We start from the raw sequence: 17,671 nt of genomic DNA, 5'->3' as shown, positions 1-17,671 counted from the left end.
GTGTTAGAGCCCCAAATCAGCCTCTGCACTCAGCATGGAGTCTGCTTAAGATTCTCTCTTTCCATTACAGACCAATATCCTTGAGGAACACAGATGCAAAAATTCTCAACAAAATACTAGCCAATAGGATCCAACAGTACATTAAAAGGATTATTCACCACGACCAACTGGGATTTATTCCTGGGCTGCAAGGTTGGTTCAACATCCACAAATCAATCAATGTGATATAATACATTAATAAAAGAAAGAACAAGAACCATATGATACTCTCAATAGTTGCTGAAAAAGCATTTGACAAAGTACAGCATCCTTTCTTGATCAAAACTCTTCACAGTGTTGGGATAAAGGGTACATAATGCAATATCATAAAAGCCATCTATGGAAAACCCACAGCAAATATCATCCTCAATGGGGAAAAACTGAGAGATTTTCCCCTAAGGTCAGGAACAGGCAGGGATGTCCATTATCACCACTGCTATTCAATATAGTACTAGAAGTCCTAGCCTCAGCAATCAGACAACAAAAAGAAATAAAAGGCATCTGAATCAGCAAAGAAGAAGTCAAACTCTCACTCTTTGCAGATGATATGATACTTTATGTGGAAAACCCAAAAGATTCCACTCCAAAACTGCTAGAACTCATACAGGAATTCAGTAAAGTGTCAGGTTATAAAATCAATGCACAGAAATCAGTTGCATTTCTATACACCAACAGCAAGACTAAAGAAAGAGAAATTAAGGAGTCGATTCCCTTTACAATTGCACCCAAAACCGTAAGATACCTAGGAATAAACCTAACCAAAAGGCAAAGAATCTGTACTCAGAAAACTATAAAGTACTCATGAAAGAAATTGAGAAAGACACAAAGAAATGGAAAAATGTTCCACGCTCATGGATTGCAAGAACAAATATTGTGAAAATGTCTATGCTACCAAAAGCAATCTACACATTTAATGCAATCCCTATCAAAATACCATCAATTTCGGGGTGCCTAAGTGGCTCACTCATTAAGTGTCTGCCTTCAGTTCAGGTCATGATCCCAGGGTCCTGGTATCGAGCCCCACATCGGGCTCCCTACTCAGTGGGGACCCTGCTTCTCCCTCTCCCACTCTCCGTGCTTGCATTCCCTGTCTCACTGTGTCTCCCTCTGTCAAATAAATAAATAGATTCTTTAAAAAAATACCACCAATTTTTTCCAAAGAAATGGAACAAATAATCCTAAAATTTATATGGAACCAAAAAAGACCCCAAATAGCCAGAGGAATGTTGAAAAAGAAAACCAAAGTTGGCAGCACCACAATTTTAGACTTCAAGTTCTGTTATGCAGCTTGAATGATTACAAAGTAATCATCAAGACAGTATGGTACTGGCACAAAAACAGACACATAGATCAATGGAACAGAATAGAGAGCCCAGAAATAGACCCTCAACTCTATGGTCAACTAATCTTCGACAAAGCGGGAAAGAATGTCCAATGGAATAAAGACAGTCTCTTCAACCAATGGTGTTGGGAAAATTGGACAGCCAGATGCAGAAGAAATGAAACTGGACCATTTCCTTACACCACACTCAAAAATAGACTCAAAATGGATGAAAGACCTCAATGTGAGACAGGAATCCATCAAAATCCATCAAAACTGAAGAGGCAGCAACCTCTTCGACCTCAGCTGCAGCAACTTCTTCCTAGAAACATTGCCAAAGGCAAGGGAAGCAAGGGCAAAAATGAACTATTGGGACTTCATCAATATCAAAGGCTTTTGCACAGCAAACAAGAAACAGTCAACAAAACCTAAAGACGACCGACAGAATGGGAGAAAATATTTGCAAATGACATATCAGATAAAGGACTAGTATCCAAAATCTATAAAGAACTTAACAAACTCAGGCGCCTGGGTGGCTCAGTGGGTTGAGCCTCTGCCTTCAGCTCGGGTCATGATCCGAGGGTCCTGGGATCAAGTCCTGCATCGGGCTCTCTGCTCAGCGGGGAGCCTGCTTCCCCCATCCCTCTCTGTCTATCTCTCTGCCTATTTGTGATCTCTCTCTCTGTCAAATAAATAAATAAAATCTTAAAAAAAAAAAAGAACTTATCAAACTCAACACCCAAAGAACAAATAATCCAATCAAGAAATGGGAGGAAGACATGAACAGACATTTCTGCAAAGAAGACATCCAAATGGCCAACAGACACATGAAAAAATGCTCAACATCACTTGGCACCAGGGAAATACAAATCAAAACCACAGTGAGATACCACCTCACACCAGTCAGAACGGCTAAAATTAACAAGTCAGGAAATGACAGATGTTGGCAAGGATGTGGAGAAAGGGGAACCCTCTTACACTGTTGGTGGGAATGCAAGCTGGACAACAGTATGGAGGTTCCTCAAAAAGTTGAAAATAGAGCTGTCCTACAACCCAGCAATCGCACTACTGGATATTTACAGTATTTGTTTATTTATTTGTTTTATTTATTTATTGATAAAGATACAAATCTGATTTATTTATTTGTTTGTTTATAAAGATACAAATGTAGTGATCTGAAGGGGCATGTGCACCCGAATGTTTATAGCAGCAATGTCCACAATAGTCAAACTATGGAAAGAACCTAGATGTCCATCAACAGATGAATGGATAAAGAAGATGTGGTATATATACACAATGGAATTCTATGCAGCCATAAAAAGAAAAGAAATCTTGCCATTTGCAATGATGTGGATGGACTAGAGGGTATTATGCTAAGCAAAATACATCGGTCAGAGAAGGACAATTATCATATGATCTCTCTGATACGAGGAATCTGAGAGACAGGGTGGGGGGTTGTGGGGGGTAGGGAGGGAAAAAATGAAACAAGATGGGATCAGGAGGGAGACCATAAGAGACTCTTAATCTCATGAAACAAACTGAGGGTTACTAATGGGGGGAGGGATAGGGTGGCTGGGCTATGGACATTGGGGAGGGTATGTGTATGGTGAGTGCTGTGAAATGTGTAAGCCTCATGATTCACAGACCTGTACCCCTGAAGCAAATCAATCATTATATGTTGTATATATGGTCCATATATACAATAGAGTATTATGCCTCCATCAGAAAGGATGAATACCCAAATTTTGTATCAACATGGACGGGACTGGAAGAGATTATGCTGAGTGAAATAAGTCAAGCAGATAGAGTCAATTATCATATGGTTTCACCTACTTGTGGAGCATAAGGAATAACACGGAGGACATGGGGAGATGGAGAGAAGTGAGTTGGGGGAAATCAGAGGGGTAGACGAACCATGAGAGACTGTGGACTCTGAGAAACAAACTGAGGGTTTTGGAGGGGAGGGGGGTGGAGGGTTGGGTGAGCCTGGTGTTGGGTATTGTGGAGGGCATGTGTTGCATGGAGCACTGAGTGTGGTGCATAAACAATAAATTCTGGAACACTGAAAAGAAATTTAAAAATAAATAAATAAATACATTATATGTTAATTAAAAAAAAAAGAATCTCTCTCTCTCCCTTTGCCCTCCCTGCCCACACGCGCCCGCAACCGTGTACACATTCTTTCTTTCTCCCTCTAAAAAAAATAACCACCATTAAAAAAAAATGGGGTGCCTGGATGGCTCAGTGGGTTAAAGCCTCTGCCTTCCGCTCAGGTCCTGATTCCAGGGTCCTGGGATCGAGTTCCGCATCGGGCTCTCTGCTCAGCAGGGAGCCTGCTTCCTCCTCTCTCTGCCTGCCTCTCTGCCTACCTGTGATCTGTCTGTCAAATAAATAAATAAAATCTTTTAAAAAAATTAAAAAGCAGAGGGAAGAAGGCAGTTCTCGAGATCACATTCCCTGTAGGAGCTGAGTACTCCTGACAGATAAAACCACCATGTCTAATATTAAATGTGTGATTTTTCTAAAGCGTTCGTTGTGCTTACAAGTTAGTTAAAGAATTAAAGAAAATACCTAAATGGCTAAAATGAGTAACACAAGAAACAACAGGTGTTGGCAAGGATGTGGAGCCAGGAGAACCATCTTATGTTGTTGGTGGGAGTGCTGTTATGGAGAACTGTATGGAGGTTCCTCAAAAAATTAAAAATAAAACTACCTTACAATCCAGTAATTGCAGTATTGGGCATTTACCCGAAGAATACAAAAACACTAATTCAAAGGGATACCTGCATCCCAATGTTTATAGCAGTATTATTTACAATAGCCAAACTACAGAAGAAACCCAAGCATCCATCAATTGATGAATGGATAAAGAAGCTGTGGTATACAACAGAGTATCATTCAGCCATAAAAAAGAATGAAATCTTGCCGTTTTCCATAATAGGGATAGAACTGTAGAGTAGAATTGTAAGCAAAACAAGTCAGTAAGAGAAAGACAAATACCATATGATTTCACTCATGTAGAATTTAAGAAACAAATAAGCAAAGGAAAAAAACAGAGAGAGAAACAAACTGAGAAACAGACCCTTAACTATAGAGAATAAGCTGATGGTGACCAGAGGGGCAGTGGGTGTGTAAGGGGAAACAGAAGATGTGGATTAAGGAGGGCACTTGTTGTGATGAATCACTAAATTGTACACCTGAATCTAACAAGATATTGGAATTATAGTTAAAATGAAAAAATAAAAATAAAAGATCTAAGCTTTCTTTAGAAAACAGCAGCCTGTGGCCATGTCCACAAAAAGAACATGGTATTGGTGATGTACATGTGGGTTTTGACGGATGCCTCGCCCACACAACCAGGAGCAGGTTCTTACACAGAAAGGGGCATGGGAACCAGAGGAACAACACCAAGGAGCTACATGCATGGACAAGCTGAGACGCAGTGTAGAGCGGAGGCTGGTCGGCCACAAAACTCACAGAGGAACAGAGGAAGGTTCTTGATGAGGGCTTAGATGGGAACAGTGACAAAAGATCATGATCTTCTAAGGGTGCAAAAACTACCTTGGCATATGAGACTTAAATTTTCCAGAAAGAAACCCAGGTGTATATGATTTACTCCAACTTTATATGTGAGTGAATAAAAAAAAAAAAATGAAGCTGACACTGCAGATGGATACAAAGTACAAGGAGAAACAAGGGCCTTGTTGCAACAAGGACTCATTTCCAGACAAGTGTTCAAAGTCTTATTATTTTAAAAAAAATTAAATTTAATTGTTTTGAAGATTTTATTTATTTATCAGACAGAGACAGCACAAGCAGGGGGAACAACAGGCAGAGGCAGAGGGAGAGGGAGAAGCAGGCTCCCCACCGAGCAGGGAACCTGATGCAGGGTTCCAACAACCCAGGACCCCGAGACCATGACCTGAACTGAAGGCAGACACTTAACCGACTGAGCCACTCAGGTGCCCCTAAAAAAAATAATAATAATAAATTATTTTTTTAATAAAAGCAAAATAAATCATAGTAAAAAGACAGAGAGAGAGAGAGAAAAGAATACGAATTAAGTAATGAAGCCACTAAGAACAAGGCCATTACTACAGCCAGACCCCATGAGCCAGTCCTGATCCCGAGTCATCTGGTTGCTCTCCATTTCCAGTGTATATTTATTCATAAAGAGAATCCCAAGTCATAAGGAAATGTCAGACACACTCTATTGAACAATGCAGACAATGTAAAGTACATTTTTTAAAAAATATTTTATTTATTTATTCGACAGACAAAGATCACAAGTAGGCAGAGAGGCAGACAGAGAGAGGAGGAAGCAGGCTCCCTGCCGAGCAGAGAGCCCGATGCAGGGCTCAATCCCAGGACCCTGGGATCATGACCTGAGCTGAAGGGAGAGGCTTTAACCCACTGAGCCACCCAGGCGCCCCTGTGAAGTACATTTTAATAAAAGTTCTACTTGAGACATAATAAAAATTTTAAATATCAGTATATACAAAAATAACTAGATTTTCTATGATAGAAGTAATGTATGCCCATGACTTTTAAAAATCAAACAAACATGAATAACCCAATTAAAAAATGCATAAAAGATCTGAACAGATATGTTACCAACGTAGATATACAAATGGCAAGTAGTATCTGAAAAGATGTTCAATACCATACATTCCATACATTATTATGGAATTACAAATCAAAACAACAAGATAACCCTACACACCTATTAGAATGGCGGAAATTTAAGACTCTGACAGTGCCAGTGCTGGTGAGGATGGGGAGCAAACAGGAACTCTCAGTCACTGCTGATGGGAATGCAGAATGATATAGCCACGGTGTTAGACAGTTTGGTGATTTATACGAAACTCAACACTCTTGGGCGCCTGGGTGGCTCAGGCGGTTAATTGTCTGCCTTCAGTTCAGGTCATGGTCTCGGGGTCCTGGGATCAAGTCCTGCATTGCGCTTCTTGCTCAGAGGGAAGCCTGCATCTCCCTCTCCCTCTGCGCACTCTCTCTCTCTCTCTCAAATAAACAAATAAAATCTTTAAAAAACGAAAAGCACAGCAAAACAAAAAACTTAACACTCCTACCATATGACCCAAACTTGTGCTCCTTCGTATACACTCTAAAAACTTACACCCACACAAAAACCTGCACACAGATGTTTCTAGAAGCTTTATTCATAATTGCCCAAACTCAGAAGTCACTAAGATGTTTTTCAATAAATGGATGGGTAAATAAACTATGCTACATCCAGACAATGGAATATTAATCAGCACTAAAAAGGAATGAACAATCAAGCCACAGAGGAACTTTAAAATGCATATTACTAAGTGGAAAAGACCAATCTGTAAAGGCTACATACTGTATGACCCCAACTATAGGACATTCTAGAAAAGGCAAAACTGGGGACAAAACTTTTTACTGGAAACAGTAAAAAGATCAGTGGTTGCCAGGGGGTGTGGGGAAGGAGAGAGAGATGAAAGAGGTGGAGCACAGAGGATTTTTAGGAACTACTCTGTAGGATACTAAAATAGTGGATCCATGTCGTTATGCATTTGTCAAAACCCACAGAAAACACAAGAGGAAGACTAAACCCTTGATGAGTTGATTTTGGTTCATCAATGGTAGCAACTGGCAGAACTCTGGTGTGAGATATAAACTGGGGGATAGTCTGTCTGTAGGGGTGGTGGGGAAAAGGTATGTAGGAATCCTCTAATTTCTGCTCAGTGCTGCTATAAACCTAAACCTGCTCCTAAAAGAAAGAAAGGAAGAAAGAAAGAAAGAAAAGAAAGAAAGAAAGAAAACGAAAGAAAGAAAGTTAGTTCATTAATGAAACAAAAATCAAACAACACTGATAAACATAAAGCAAAAAGCACCAGATGTGCCCCAACCTCACAGCTTTGCTCCTCAGGTTAATGAAGTCTTATGTACACAAGGTTAATAAGGTTAATAAAGTCCTGTGTACCCTGCTAGAACTTCTGTATATATGCAAGATAAAACCTAGACATGATGGGTCCATGGTATCCTTTCCTCCCTTCTTCTTTTTAATAACAGAACCAACTCTGGGGGCACACCTAATCTATCAGTGACAGACCCCCAGCCGCCCTCACAGCTAGGGGAGCCAGGCAACCAACTTTCTGACCACAGACTATGCACAGAAGTGATGTAAGTTCCATAAAAGGGACTGCTTCTTCATTTCTCTTCCTACCCTTACTCATGGGCTGGAATATGGCCATACTCTGGGCCAGCTTGAAGCATGAGAAGGAAAAGAGCCCAGAGCCCACTCTGGCAGTGGTCAAGAAATTCTGGGTATCATGGACCCCTCTGACAGTCTGGTGATGCTGGGGCTCCTGCTCAGACTAATGTCTTTAACTGTGTAAAATAAAAGACAATGAATTATACTGAAAGAGAGTCACCACAATATTTTAAAATGTGTGTTTTAGTAATATCTATGCCTCCTAATTAATACACTAAGGAACACATTCTAGTTAGAATAAACTTAGTAAAATTTCAAAGCAGGATGAGCATACATATTTTGAGATATCTGAAACAACTTAACCTGATATAAAAATATCCATGATTTCTGCTTGTTACAAAGTTGTGGCTTTGGGAACACTTCTGAGGCTTGTTGCCCCACCACAGAAGCACATGCTAAATTTCGGTTAGAGGTTAGTAAAATAAAGATGTAGTTTTTCTTTCCATCCAAACTCACAGACCCTGTGACTCATTACGCAGATGTTAGGTAAACACCCTTACTCTACCAGATGAAGAAGCAGTAAGAGAAGGAACCTGGGTCCCCACACAACTTCGTGGGGAAAAGACTGCTCTTCTGTCCAGGTCTGCCCTTCTGTGTGATAGAGGTGGAATTTCTATCTGGCTCAAGTCACTGTGTTTTGGGGTTTTGGGGTTTGGGGATCTCTCTGTCACAGTAGCTTTACCTGAAAACACAGTAAAGGGAAGCAGATGTGAAGGGGTGATGAGCTGACTCTAGAAGCTAACTGCTTTAGTTCTTTTTTTTTTTAAGAGAGAGAGAGAGAGAATGCCAGTGTGAGCAGGGTGGAGAGGGGCTAAGAGAGAGGAAGAGAGAGAATCTCAAGCAGACTCTGCCCTGAGCAGGGAGCCTCATGGGGGGCTTGATACCAGGACCCTGAGATCATGACCTGAGCTGAAATTAAGAGTTGGATGCTTAACCGACTGAGCCACCCAGGTGCCCCAAACTGCCTTAGTTCTAGTACGAGCTCTGCCATGTCCTGCTGATTCACTTTGAACTAATTACTTAACCTCTCTCCGTCTCAGTTTCCTTACCTGTAAGATGGGGATAATAATAATGGTTCCTAGCTAATAAAGTCACTGCATGTATTGATACATGGAAAGTGATAAAGCAAGTGACCATAATACTATAAACCTTTCATACATGTAAGCTGTCAGTACTATTACTATTACTGTTTGACTACTTGCTTTTTTCACCAGCCTAGACATCATTCCATAGATCTGTTTCTATTTTTTTCAAAATCTGCATAGCAATGTGCTGAGTGAATATGGCAAAACTCATTTAGCCAGCCCCCAAACATAAAGTGATCATTTAGGATGTTTCTCCAAGTTTCACTTAAAAGGCTAATACATCAATTATAGAGAAAGCTCTCTGGAACTACTACCCCAGCCCCTTTGTCGTAAGATTTTGCAGCAACTTTACTAAGGTCTCATCTATATTCTATAAAATGCATGCATTTTAAATGCACAGTTTGATGAACTCTATAATATCTTATAAGAATAAGACTACATGTATATGACAGTAGCTTGAAAAAGGTAAATTACAGGAAATGCGAAGTATTGATATTATTTCTATCACACATGTACTGTTTATTTTCTATTGATCAAGATGGTCCTGTCCTGAAACAGACCTGTGGGGAGCAGCTCAACCGTCCGTTTCTTCAGTGATGCCCCTGGATTTGTGTCTGGCAATGCACACCTCTAACTCTTGAGCTCTGGGAACGTACCTAAGTGATGCTAACCAGCAGTCTCTGGCCCAGTGATGGGTCAGCATAGGACACAATCTGAACCAATGAGAGGCAAATAGACTTCTGTTTTGGGGCTTCTGAAAAGAAGCCTACCCACCACCCTTTTCCCATTGGACTTGAAGTGATAAAATGTCTAAAGCTACCTCACCCATCCTGCAACCAAAGAGGAAGCACTGGGCTAAGAAGGGTCGACCTGGAAGAGACAGATCAAGTAGGGCTAACTAAACCGTCTGTGAAACCAGCATCGCCATTGATTGGATGGATGGATTCTTCACTTGACTGGATTCTTCACTTGACTCTGTGTGGTAATAAATTCTCCAGTTACTTAAGCCAATTGGATGGGTTTCTGCTACTTGCCAGCACAAGAATCCTAGGCAGTACTCAAGCTAGGTGTAGAATTCCAAATTTTAGGCAATGTAAAGAAGGGAATTAAAAATCATCCCAGATGCTCCTACTACCACTCGGGGCCACCACTGACCCCCTCTAGTGTTGCAGGCCAGGTTCCCTGGGAGGCAGCCTCACACAGAACTCTACAGGCTGGGATTTTGGGGGTGAGCTCTTAGGACCCTCCCCCTCTGAAAGAACTGACAGAAACAGGACAGGGCAGAGGGAAGGTCAGACTGCAAGCAGTAGGGTCACAACAAACACCCAGCTGATCCCGCTGGGAGTTCTGGGAAGACCCTTCAGAGTTGTCCCTCCTTTGGGGCAGGGAGCTGCTGGCCTTTTATACTGCATCTCCTCCCCTCCACCCCCCACATGCAAGACTAGTCACTGGATGGAGGCTGTCCTTTGGGAGACGCAAACTTGGGCAAAGCCCTTCTCTTCAGTCCAGGGTGATCTCTTTCAAGTAGGACCCAGCTTCAAACTGTTCACAGTTAGAAAGTGAGCTCTTTAGTCCTGAACAAGAGGAGTCAGGTGGCACAGCATAGTAGCACATCTTCATGTCCCCCCTTACTCTAGTTTAGTCATGTTTTGTCTTTCTTTAGAAATTTCGGTCATGTTTAAATGCTGTTTTATATAATGGTATGAGCTTAGCGTTACATTCTGAGCATTTTCCATTCATTAAATGTTCTTTAAATGAATTGCAAACAGAGTTATAATTCCTTCATATAGTTACTATAAAGTATTTAAACATTCTCCTACTTTTGGACATTTAGAGTATTTCCAATATCTTTAGTTCTTATATATAAATTTTTCTTTGCATCTCTGCAACCAGCTTTTAGGATATATTTCTAGGAGTGGAATTAAAGAGTTGAAGGATATGAACCACTACAGCATTCTGGCCAAACTGCCCTTGGAAATTTCATGTCAATTACATTCTGACCACTGCTACATTGTTTCATTAGAACTGAATGCTTCTCTATTTTAGATCTTACCAATATGATAAAAAATGATGTCTCATTCTTATCTGGGTTTCCCTTCCCCTGATGAATATGTCTAAAGATTTTAAATATCCATTATTTTTTGTTTGTTTTTCTTCATATGCAAACAGTCTGGCCTTTTTTTTCTTTTTTCTTTTCTTTTTTTTTTTTTTTAGTCAGTTTTTCTATTTTGGTATCGTATGATATTTTACTGACAAAAAAATATCTGACTGGACAGGTAACTTTTTAATATGACATTTTCCCTAACCCAAGGTTAAAATCACTTGATCAAGCTCTCCACCAATAAAAAACAATTTTTGAAAGAAACCATTAAGTTAAAATGGCAGCAAGCTCCTTGTTCCATTCTCTTTGTTTAAATTTATGGATTGTCTTTTGGCCGAAGGTATGTTCACTTACTTGAGCAGTCCAGCCCGATGGAAGACATAGAGATCCTGCTCCAGCGTACAGTTGTTGAAGGGGACAATCTTCATGAAGTTCTGAATGAGGGCAAACTCAGGCGTGAGGTGCGGCAGGGAAATGATGCAGAAGTTCTTGTCCTAACGTGGTTGGCAACCAGGACACACAGGGAGAGAATTGGAAACGATTCATCACTAAACAAATTCCTGCTGCCAAACACTATAGAAAATAGGGGGTAAACTGTGTAAAGGACAGGGTATTCAAGTTCAACTTTCCTGTAATTTGGAAAGTAATCATACGAAATTCAAGAGGATAAGGAACTATAAGCACACTGAGAAAATCTCTGCAAGTCCTGTTAAAACCTACATGAATGAACATTGCAAACCATGGGACCCATTCGCACAGCTCTTCTGTGGAAGTCAGTTTTGAAAGTAAGGTTCTTTGTGCTGGCAAATTCGCTTGCACCCTGGAGGCAATGAAGCAGCACAGGTATCATAGCAAAGTCTCTAGGCTTGCTAAGTGATAGAGCACTAGCCCTGGTTCTCTCCTCTAAGATGAGAGGTGGTGGTGATCCTGGACTTTTCTTTTTTAAAATCTTGTATTATACATGAATGGACATCTGTATTTTATCTAGGCGAACAGAGCTAAGGATGTGTTTAACCTGGGAAGTGTGTTTAGTTAGCAGGCGTAGGAGGAACCAGATGTCCTCAGAGCTGCCACTTATCCCTGAGATCTGCACTGCCCAGTACGGGAACCAACAGCCATGTCTGGACAGCGGGTTTTTGGGAATGTGGCTAGTGTGACTGGGGAACTGAGTTTTTAATTTTATTTCATTTTCATTAATTTAAAATTTAAATTAAAAAATTGATACTCAGCTATTGGGAAAGTTTTATGTTGGAACAACTTGGGTATATGAATCTACTTATTCAACTGTAAATTTTATGAAATCTAAGCACGGATCAAATATTTCTGATAAAAACGTAGTGTTTTCATTGAAATGTGCTACAGGTGTAATAATATATTTTAGATTTCAAACACTGGGGAAAAGACTGTAAAATATCTCAATAGCTTTTCATACTGATTACATGTGAAAATGATTAAATTCGGGGCATATTCAGTTAAATAAAATATAGTATTAAAATTGATTTCACCTGTGTCTTTTTTGCTTTTTTTTTTTTTTTTTAATGTGGCTACTAGAATATTTAGATTACTTATTTGGCTAGAATTTGTTGTCTATCAGACAGAGCTGCCCTAGACCATCTGTGTTCCACACAACCCACTTGACCCTCTGCCAGGTGCCTGCAGGAGTGGCTTGCTCTTCCCAGAGCTAATTTGTCCCTTTGGGATCTCGCCTCCTCCTGAACCCTGTGAAGGCATTACTTGTGCTAATCCAAAACCCTGGGGATGTTAGTGCAAACCAAAGGAGTGGATCATTGTTTGACCTTATCTTCCTTCTTTCTAGCAAAATAACGCAGTTCCTTTTGGGGAACTTGAAAGTCAAGTTGTTGAAAAACTCAAGCTGAAAGTAAGGAATGGGTGCCAAGTCTCAGTGGACTTCCTCTGGGAGGAGGAGACTACAATGAACTGCTTTGACTTAGATTTGAAGGATTTAAGGATGAATAATAAAAGTATTTTGTTCCTTTTTCCACATAGCCTGAAAGACAATAGAATTAAACTGTAAAAGTGTCTTTTGCCTTTTTAAAGCCAGCATTGCTTTTGTGATGCTGGAGCTCTGCCTTTATTTGGACTTCAAAGTAATAGTGAATTTAAATGCAGGAAAATTACTTTGGGGCATCTCTGAGGGAAATTGGCTTTGTAAATCCTACCTTAGGATAATCTACATTGCTTTATGAGCTTCAAAATGCCTTAAAAATTAATCTCCAAAAGTTACGAGAACAATGGAGAACATTACTACAAGCCTTCATTATATTAACATAATGAGGAAATACAACCTATAATCACATAGGCTTCAGGAAACATAATTAAACCATATTTGTTTTTTGCCTCAATAGAAAGAGTATCAGGAAAAATAAGACAATAGATATTTTGTTTGTAATTAGCCAAGTGAAGAAATCTAGTTATTGACTTAACTGATAGGTGAGGGAGGGAAAACATCTTTGTAAAAATCCATTTTTTCCTCAATCATCTTCCTTCTCCACTTTCTTCTCTCCAATAAAGTGAGAAGTTGATTAGAATCTCCACCCCTTGATGACAGTGAATCAAAAATGGAGGCAGAGGACAGGAACGGAGTATGTTGCCTGCACTGGTCTGTTTGCCCGAGGCCCATCTGCCAAACGTGTCGTAGTGGGTTGAGTGCCTCCTCCATGTCAGACACTGTGTCAGACGACGCCAACCAAAAAATCGGCCACAAATTCCTACTTGCCTACTCTCAGAAAAGCAATCTAATGGTTTCAGAATTCTCTGACCCACTATAAACTATAAAGTAATATGGTGGTCTAATACAATTTTGTGTCGTTTCTGACATTTTCATGTACTTGCAGCATTCTATTAATGATCTGATTCTAACAAAACACCGTTAAAGCTATCCTTAAAAGAAATTGGACATTTAAAGGGAACCATTAGAACAGAAACATCAAGATTTTGAAGGTTCATGGTATGTCATTCAACCTTATTTTCAGAACACGGAAGCAATTCAAACCTTAACATTCATGGCGATGTACATGTTTGGACAGTGAATATGGCATTTTGCTTTTCTATAAACTTTCTAGCTTACAAAACCAATTATATTACTCAAAATTCAGCATGTACTTACAGGGAAAAGACTGAAGACAAAATTCATAAAGTCCAGTGACCTGTAAACAAGACAGTAAGCATTGTCACTGACCCACAAGCAAAAACAGTATCAGTATATATTTAAAGAGATTTATGGCTCTCTTCCTGTCAGGCAGTGATAGCCAACCACTAGTCAGAATTTGTGTCTAGCTGAACATTAATCAGCTTGCAGAAAATCATAAGCTTCATATTTCAGTAGTAAAGTATTTTCCTATAACTAAAGACATAACTATTAATAACCTGTGCATTCAAAGAGGTTCAATAGTCATTCTGTGACATAATCCCTCCCTTTTTTGTTAGAGCTGTCAGAGAGATGTGGGTTTATTATAAGCAATTCTGATCTTTTTCTCTTTTACATGCAAAAGATTTTCTTACCACCTGTGGTTCTATACTCACAGGTAAACCATAATGGTTCAGCAAATTGCTGTCTGAAAATTCAAAAGTCACATTCTAAGCACAATCATATCTGAATGCACAGGGAAAAATAAATATACACAACAAGTCTAGAAGGGCCTATAGGCTTTTTAGATGCCTACGATATAAGTAAAATAAAGACTTCCCTTTTCAACTTCTAAGATTTCCAAAGAAATTGAAAACTTAAGAGGAAAAAAGTACGAGTAAAACATTTTAAGTGAGATTGGGAGATTGGGAGTATGCTTAAACACATTCTCTAAGAAGGAAATGTCTAGCAGCACTCTTGGTCATCTAAAGGATATGCTGAACCTTCTGGTCTATCAAAATGGGCCGATCTTTTCTTCTTCCAGATTGTTCTGTGCAGTAAAATGGTAGAGTCAGTGGGAATTCTAAAGGAGATGTGGAATCTAGGCATCAAGGTCAAAGGTCCACTTCTAGACTATAGACAGCAGAAGTACTGAACACACAGGTGAGTGAGTGGTCTGGTGGGCACCCAGGCTTTGTCTGGCACCATGTCTCCTCCTCCAAGCAGCTCTCCTGGACTGTTGTTCGGTGTCCTACCAGCCACCCTCAGATTACATTTGTGTAAGGCTCCAGCCCCCAATTTGGGGGTGGTGGTGAGGGAGGGAAACATGAGGCAAAGGACTAAACTCTCATCAAGTCCTGGCCTGGCCCCATCCATCAGCTCAGGAATGAGCCCAGACTGATCAGGTCCGATGGGGCTTTAGCTAGAAAGCCAGGCTCAAAGTTGTCCTCACTAGCTTCTGGTACAAAGCCTCAGCCCACTGTCCATTTCTTTGGTCCCAAGAAGGGACACTGCTCTGAGAATGGGGCCAGCAGCAGGGAACCAGAGGCAGGAGGTAGAGAGAGAAAATTGGAACTGGATGGGCTCATCTTTAATCAAGCCACATTAAAAATCAATCCCACCAGTAGACTTACCCTTTGTGATATGAAGCAATTATTCCATTTTTTAAAAGCCCGTTTGGGTCGGATTTTCTGATACTTGCAACCAAAAGACTCCAGACAAGCAACCACCTAAATCCAAAGCCTTCCCCCTCCCCGCCAATGCAAACTTTAGAGAATGGAGAGCAGCCCATGGTTACATAAGTGATGATTTTCCAGATTCCCAACTGTTGCTTCAGAGGTGAGCCAAAACCTGGGCAGTCCAATTCTGTGGCCCTTGCTCAAATTTTATGGACTGAAACCTCAGGGACTTGGGCCCAGAAATCTGGGCTTAAAAAAAGAAAAAACAAAACAAAAAGCAAACAAACAAACAAACAAAAAAACAGATGGAATTAGGATGTGAGGCCACGTTTGGAAACCACGGGCTCCATACAAATAAAATGTGAGGCCACCACTGCCTTAAGAAAAGTCTTACTATATAACAGACAACCCGGGATCGGTACTTGCCTTGCTTCATATTTCTCCTCGATACAAAAGAGCTGAATACAAAAAGCAGCTGAGGCTCCCTTGTAGATGGGGCGGAAGTCGCTGGTCTCCTTGGGCAGTGAAATGGATGCCAAGCTCAGACGGCTGACACGGCCATCTGTATCACTCACAGTGGACTGCTGACTGAGGTTTTCTATGTCCTACAGCAAGGAGACAAGAGGGACCAAGCAGGAATCCTATTCATTTTCTGCAATTTAATGGGCTCGTGGTGGCATCGTGTCTACCTTATCTGGTCTCCCTAGGCCGAATGTGACAGTCTCACCTGAAACAAATCATCCTGAGCCAGGCCTAGTTTTAATGAGATGTTCTTAAAGAGATATTTGAGATTCATAATGGGATTGAAAGACATCCTCATGTGAAGGTCAGGAAATGAATGGTTTCCACTGGTCTTTCCCATTGGATCCACATTTCAACTATAACACTGGGTAGAAGTGTGTGGTAGGGTTATATACCTCTCAATTCTGTAAGCAAAACACCTGTCTCCCAAAGCGTTTTCACTGTGATTTTGTGCTACAAAATTTTTGGATCTTGGGACTGTTTGGGTGATTTGGTGATGAGGTGGAGCCCAAAGAGGTCCAAATGGCAGGAGCCACCTGGAAAGTTGGCATTAGACCTTCCAGTCTCATTTTAGGGTTGTCTAAGAAGATGTTACAGCTCAGTTAGAGGAAAATGATTCATACTGAGATCCTTCTCAGAGTTCTTTTAAATCAAAGTAATGCATCAAACATTAAAATAAAACCTTATGAAGAAAATCAGGAGTCCCCTGTCCCACTGCTCCCTCTTCCCATTGGCTAGCCCTTTCAACTTTCTCATTTCTTTGGTATTTACTCCCACGTTTCTGAATATGTGCTCAATCTCTTGGAGACTGTGATAGGCAGAACAGTGGCCCCCCAAACTATACATGGCCCGATCCCTGGAACCTGAGCATTTTACAGAGCAACAGGGACTTTGCAGAGGTCATTAAGTGAAGATTTTAACACAAGATTTTAACACGGAGATTATCGTGGATTATCTAGGTGGGCCCAATATAAGCAGAAGGGTCCTTATTTTAAAAAAGGCAGGAGGGTCAGAGTCAAGAGACTGGAAGATGTTACCAGCTTTGAAGATGAGGGTATCACATGTCAAGGACTGCAAGTTGCTTCCGGAAGCTGGCAAAGGCAAGGGAGGGATTCTCCCCAGAGCCTCAGAAGGAAGAGTCTTGCCTGCACATGGATCTTAGCACTCATTTGGGGTTTCTGACCTCCAGAACTATATAATAATAAATTCATGTTGTTTTAAGCCACTGCATTCATGGTAATTTGTTACCATAGTGATACGAAAAAACTTATACAAAGACCTGGCTTCTGGCATGCAGAGAACACGGTAGGAGGAGAGGACAGGGGTTTCTACCTTTGAAATGGAGAGTTCCGCTTACTTGTCTGTTCGTTCTCCTCCATTACACAGCCTCATACAGGGCAGCCCGAACCTGAATTTGGAGCTGTTTCCATCCCATCTATCTAGAGAATGGTCATTTAGTTATTTCACTTCAGCATGGTGGATAGGCCAGGAGCTGTCTGCTAGCAGACTGTCAGACCCCTCGCTTCAGCCCAGTCTTTACCCTTCCTCCAGAAGTCTCAGGACTTTTGTGGACAGAGGAGGAAAAGGCACCCACTTTCTGCTAGTCCCTCCCCTCACAGTGGTGCTGGACCTTCTCCTTTCTCCACTGTGCTAAGCCAGTGTAAACTCCTCCATTGATTTTCTTCATTCTCAACATTTTGAAAGGGCTCACCTTCCAATATCTTCTCTCCTTGTCGTGTTGTCTTTGTGGATTTGTGCCCCCCTTCTTATTGCTTTACTGTCATTTCTGTGGCTTTTTT

General features: G+C 40.8%; 1 protein-coding gene across 1 annotated transcript in view; it reads right to left on the bottom strand.

Annotated features, from left to right (window-relative positions):
* The window catches only part of CFAP61 (cilia and flagella associated protein 61), a gene marked incomplete at both ends in the record, with an annotated part of 286,170 nt that overhangs the window by 188,664 nt on the left and 79,835 nt on the right, over positions 1-17,671 (bottom strand). The window contains 3 exons of the mRNA XM_080814415.1: positions 11,160-11,299; positions 13,933-13,972; positions 15,777-15,955. Of these exons, the coding sequence (XP_080670541.1) occupies positions 11,160-11,299; positions 13,933-13,972; positions 15,777-15,955 (359 nt within the window). The remainder of the gene's footprint in view (positions 1-11,159; positions 11,300-13,932; positions 13,973-15,776; positions 15,956-17,671) is intronic.

This window comes from Martes martes (genome assembly GCF_963455335.1).
Source record: "Martes martes genome assembly, chromosome: 9".
NCBI lineage: Eukaryota > Metazoa > Chordata > Mammalia > Carnivora > Mustelidae > Martes > Martes martes.
This window is presented reverse-complemented; position numbering and strand designations above follow the sequence as displayed.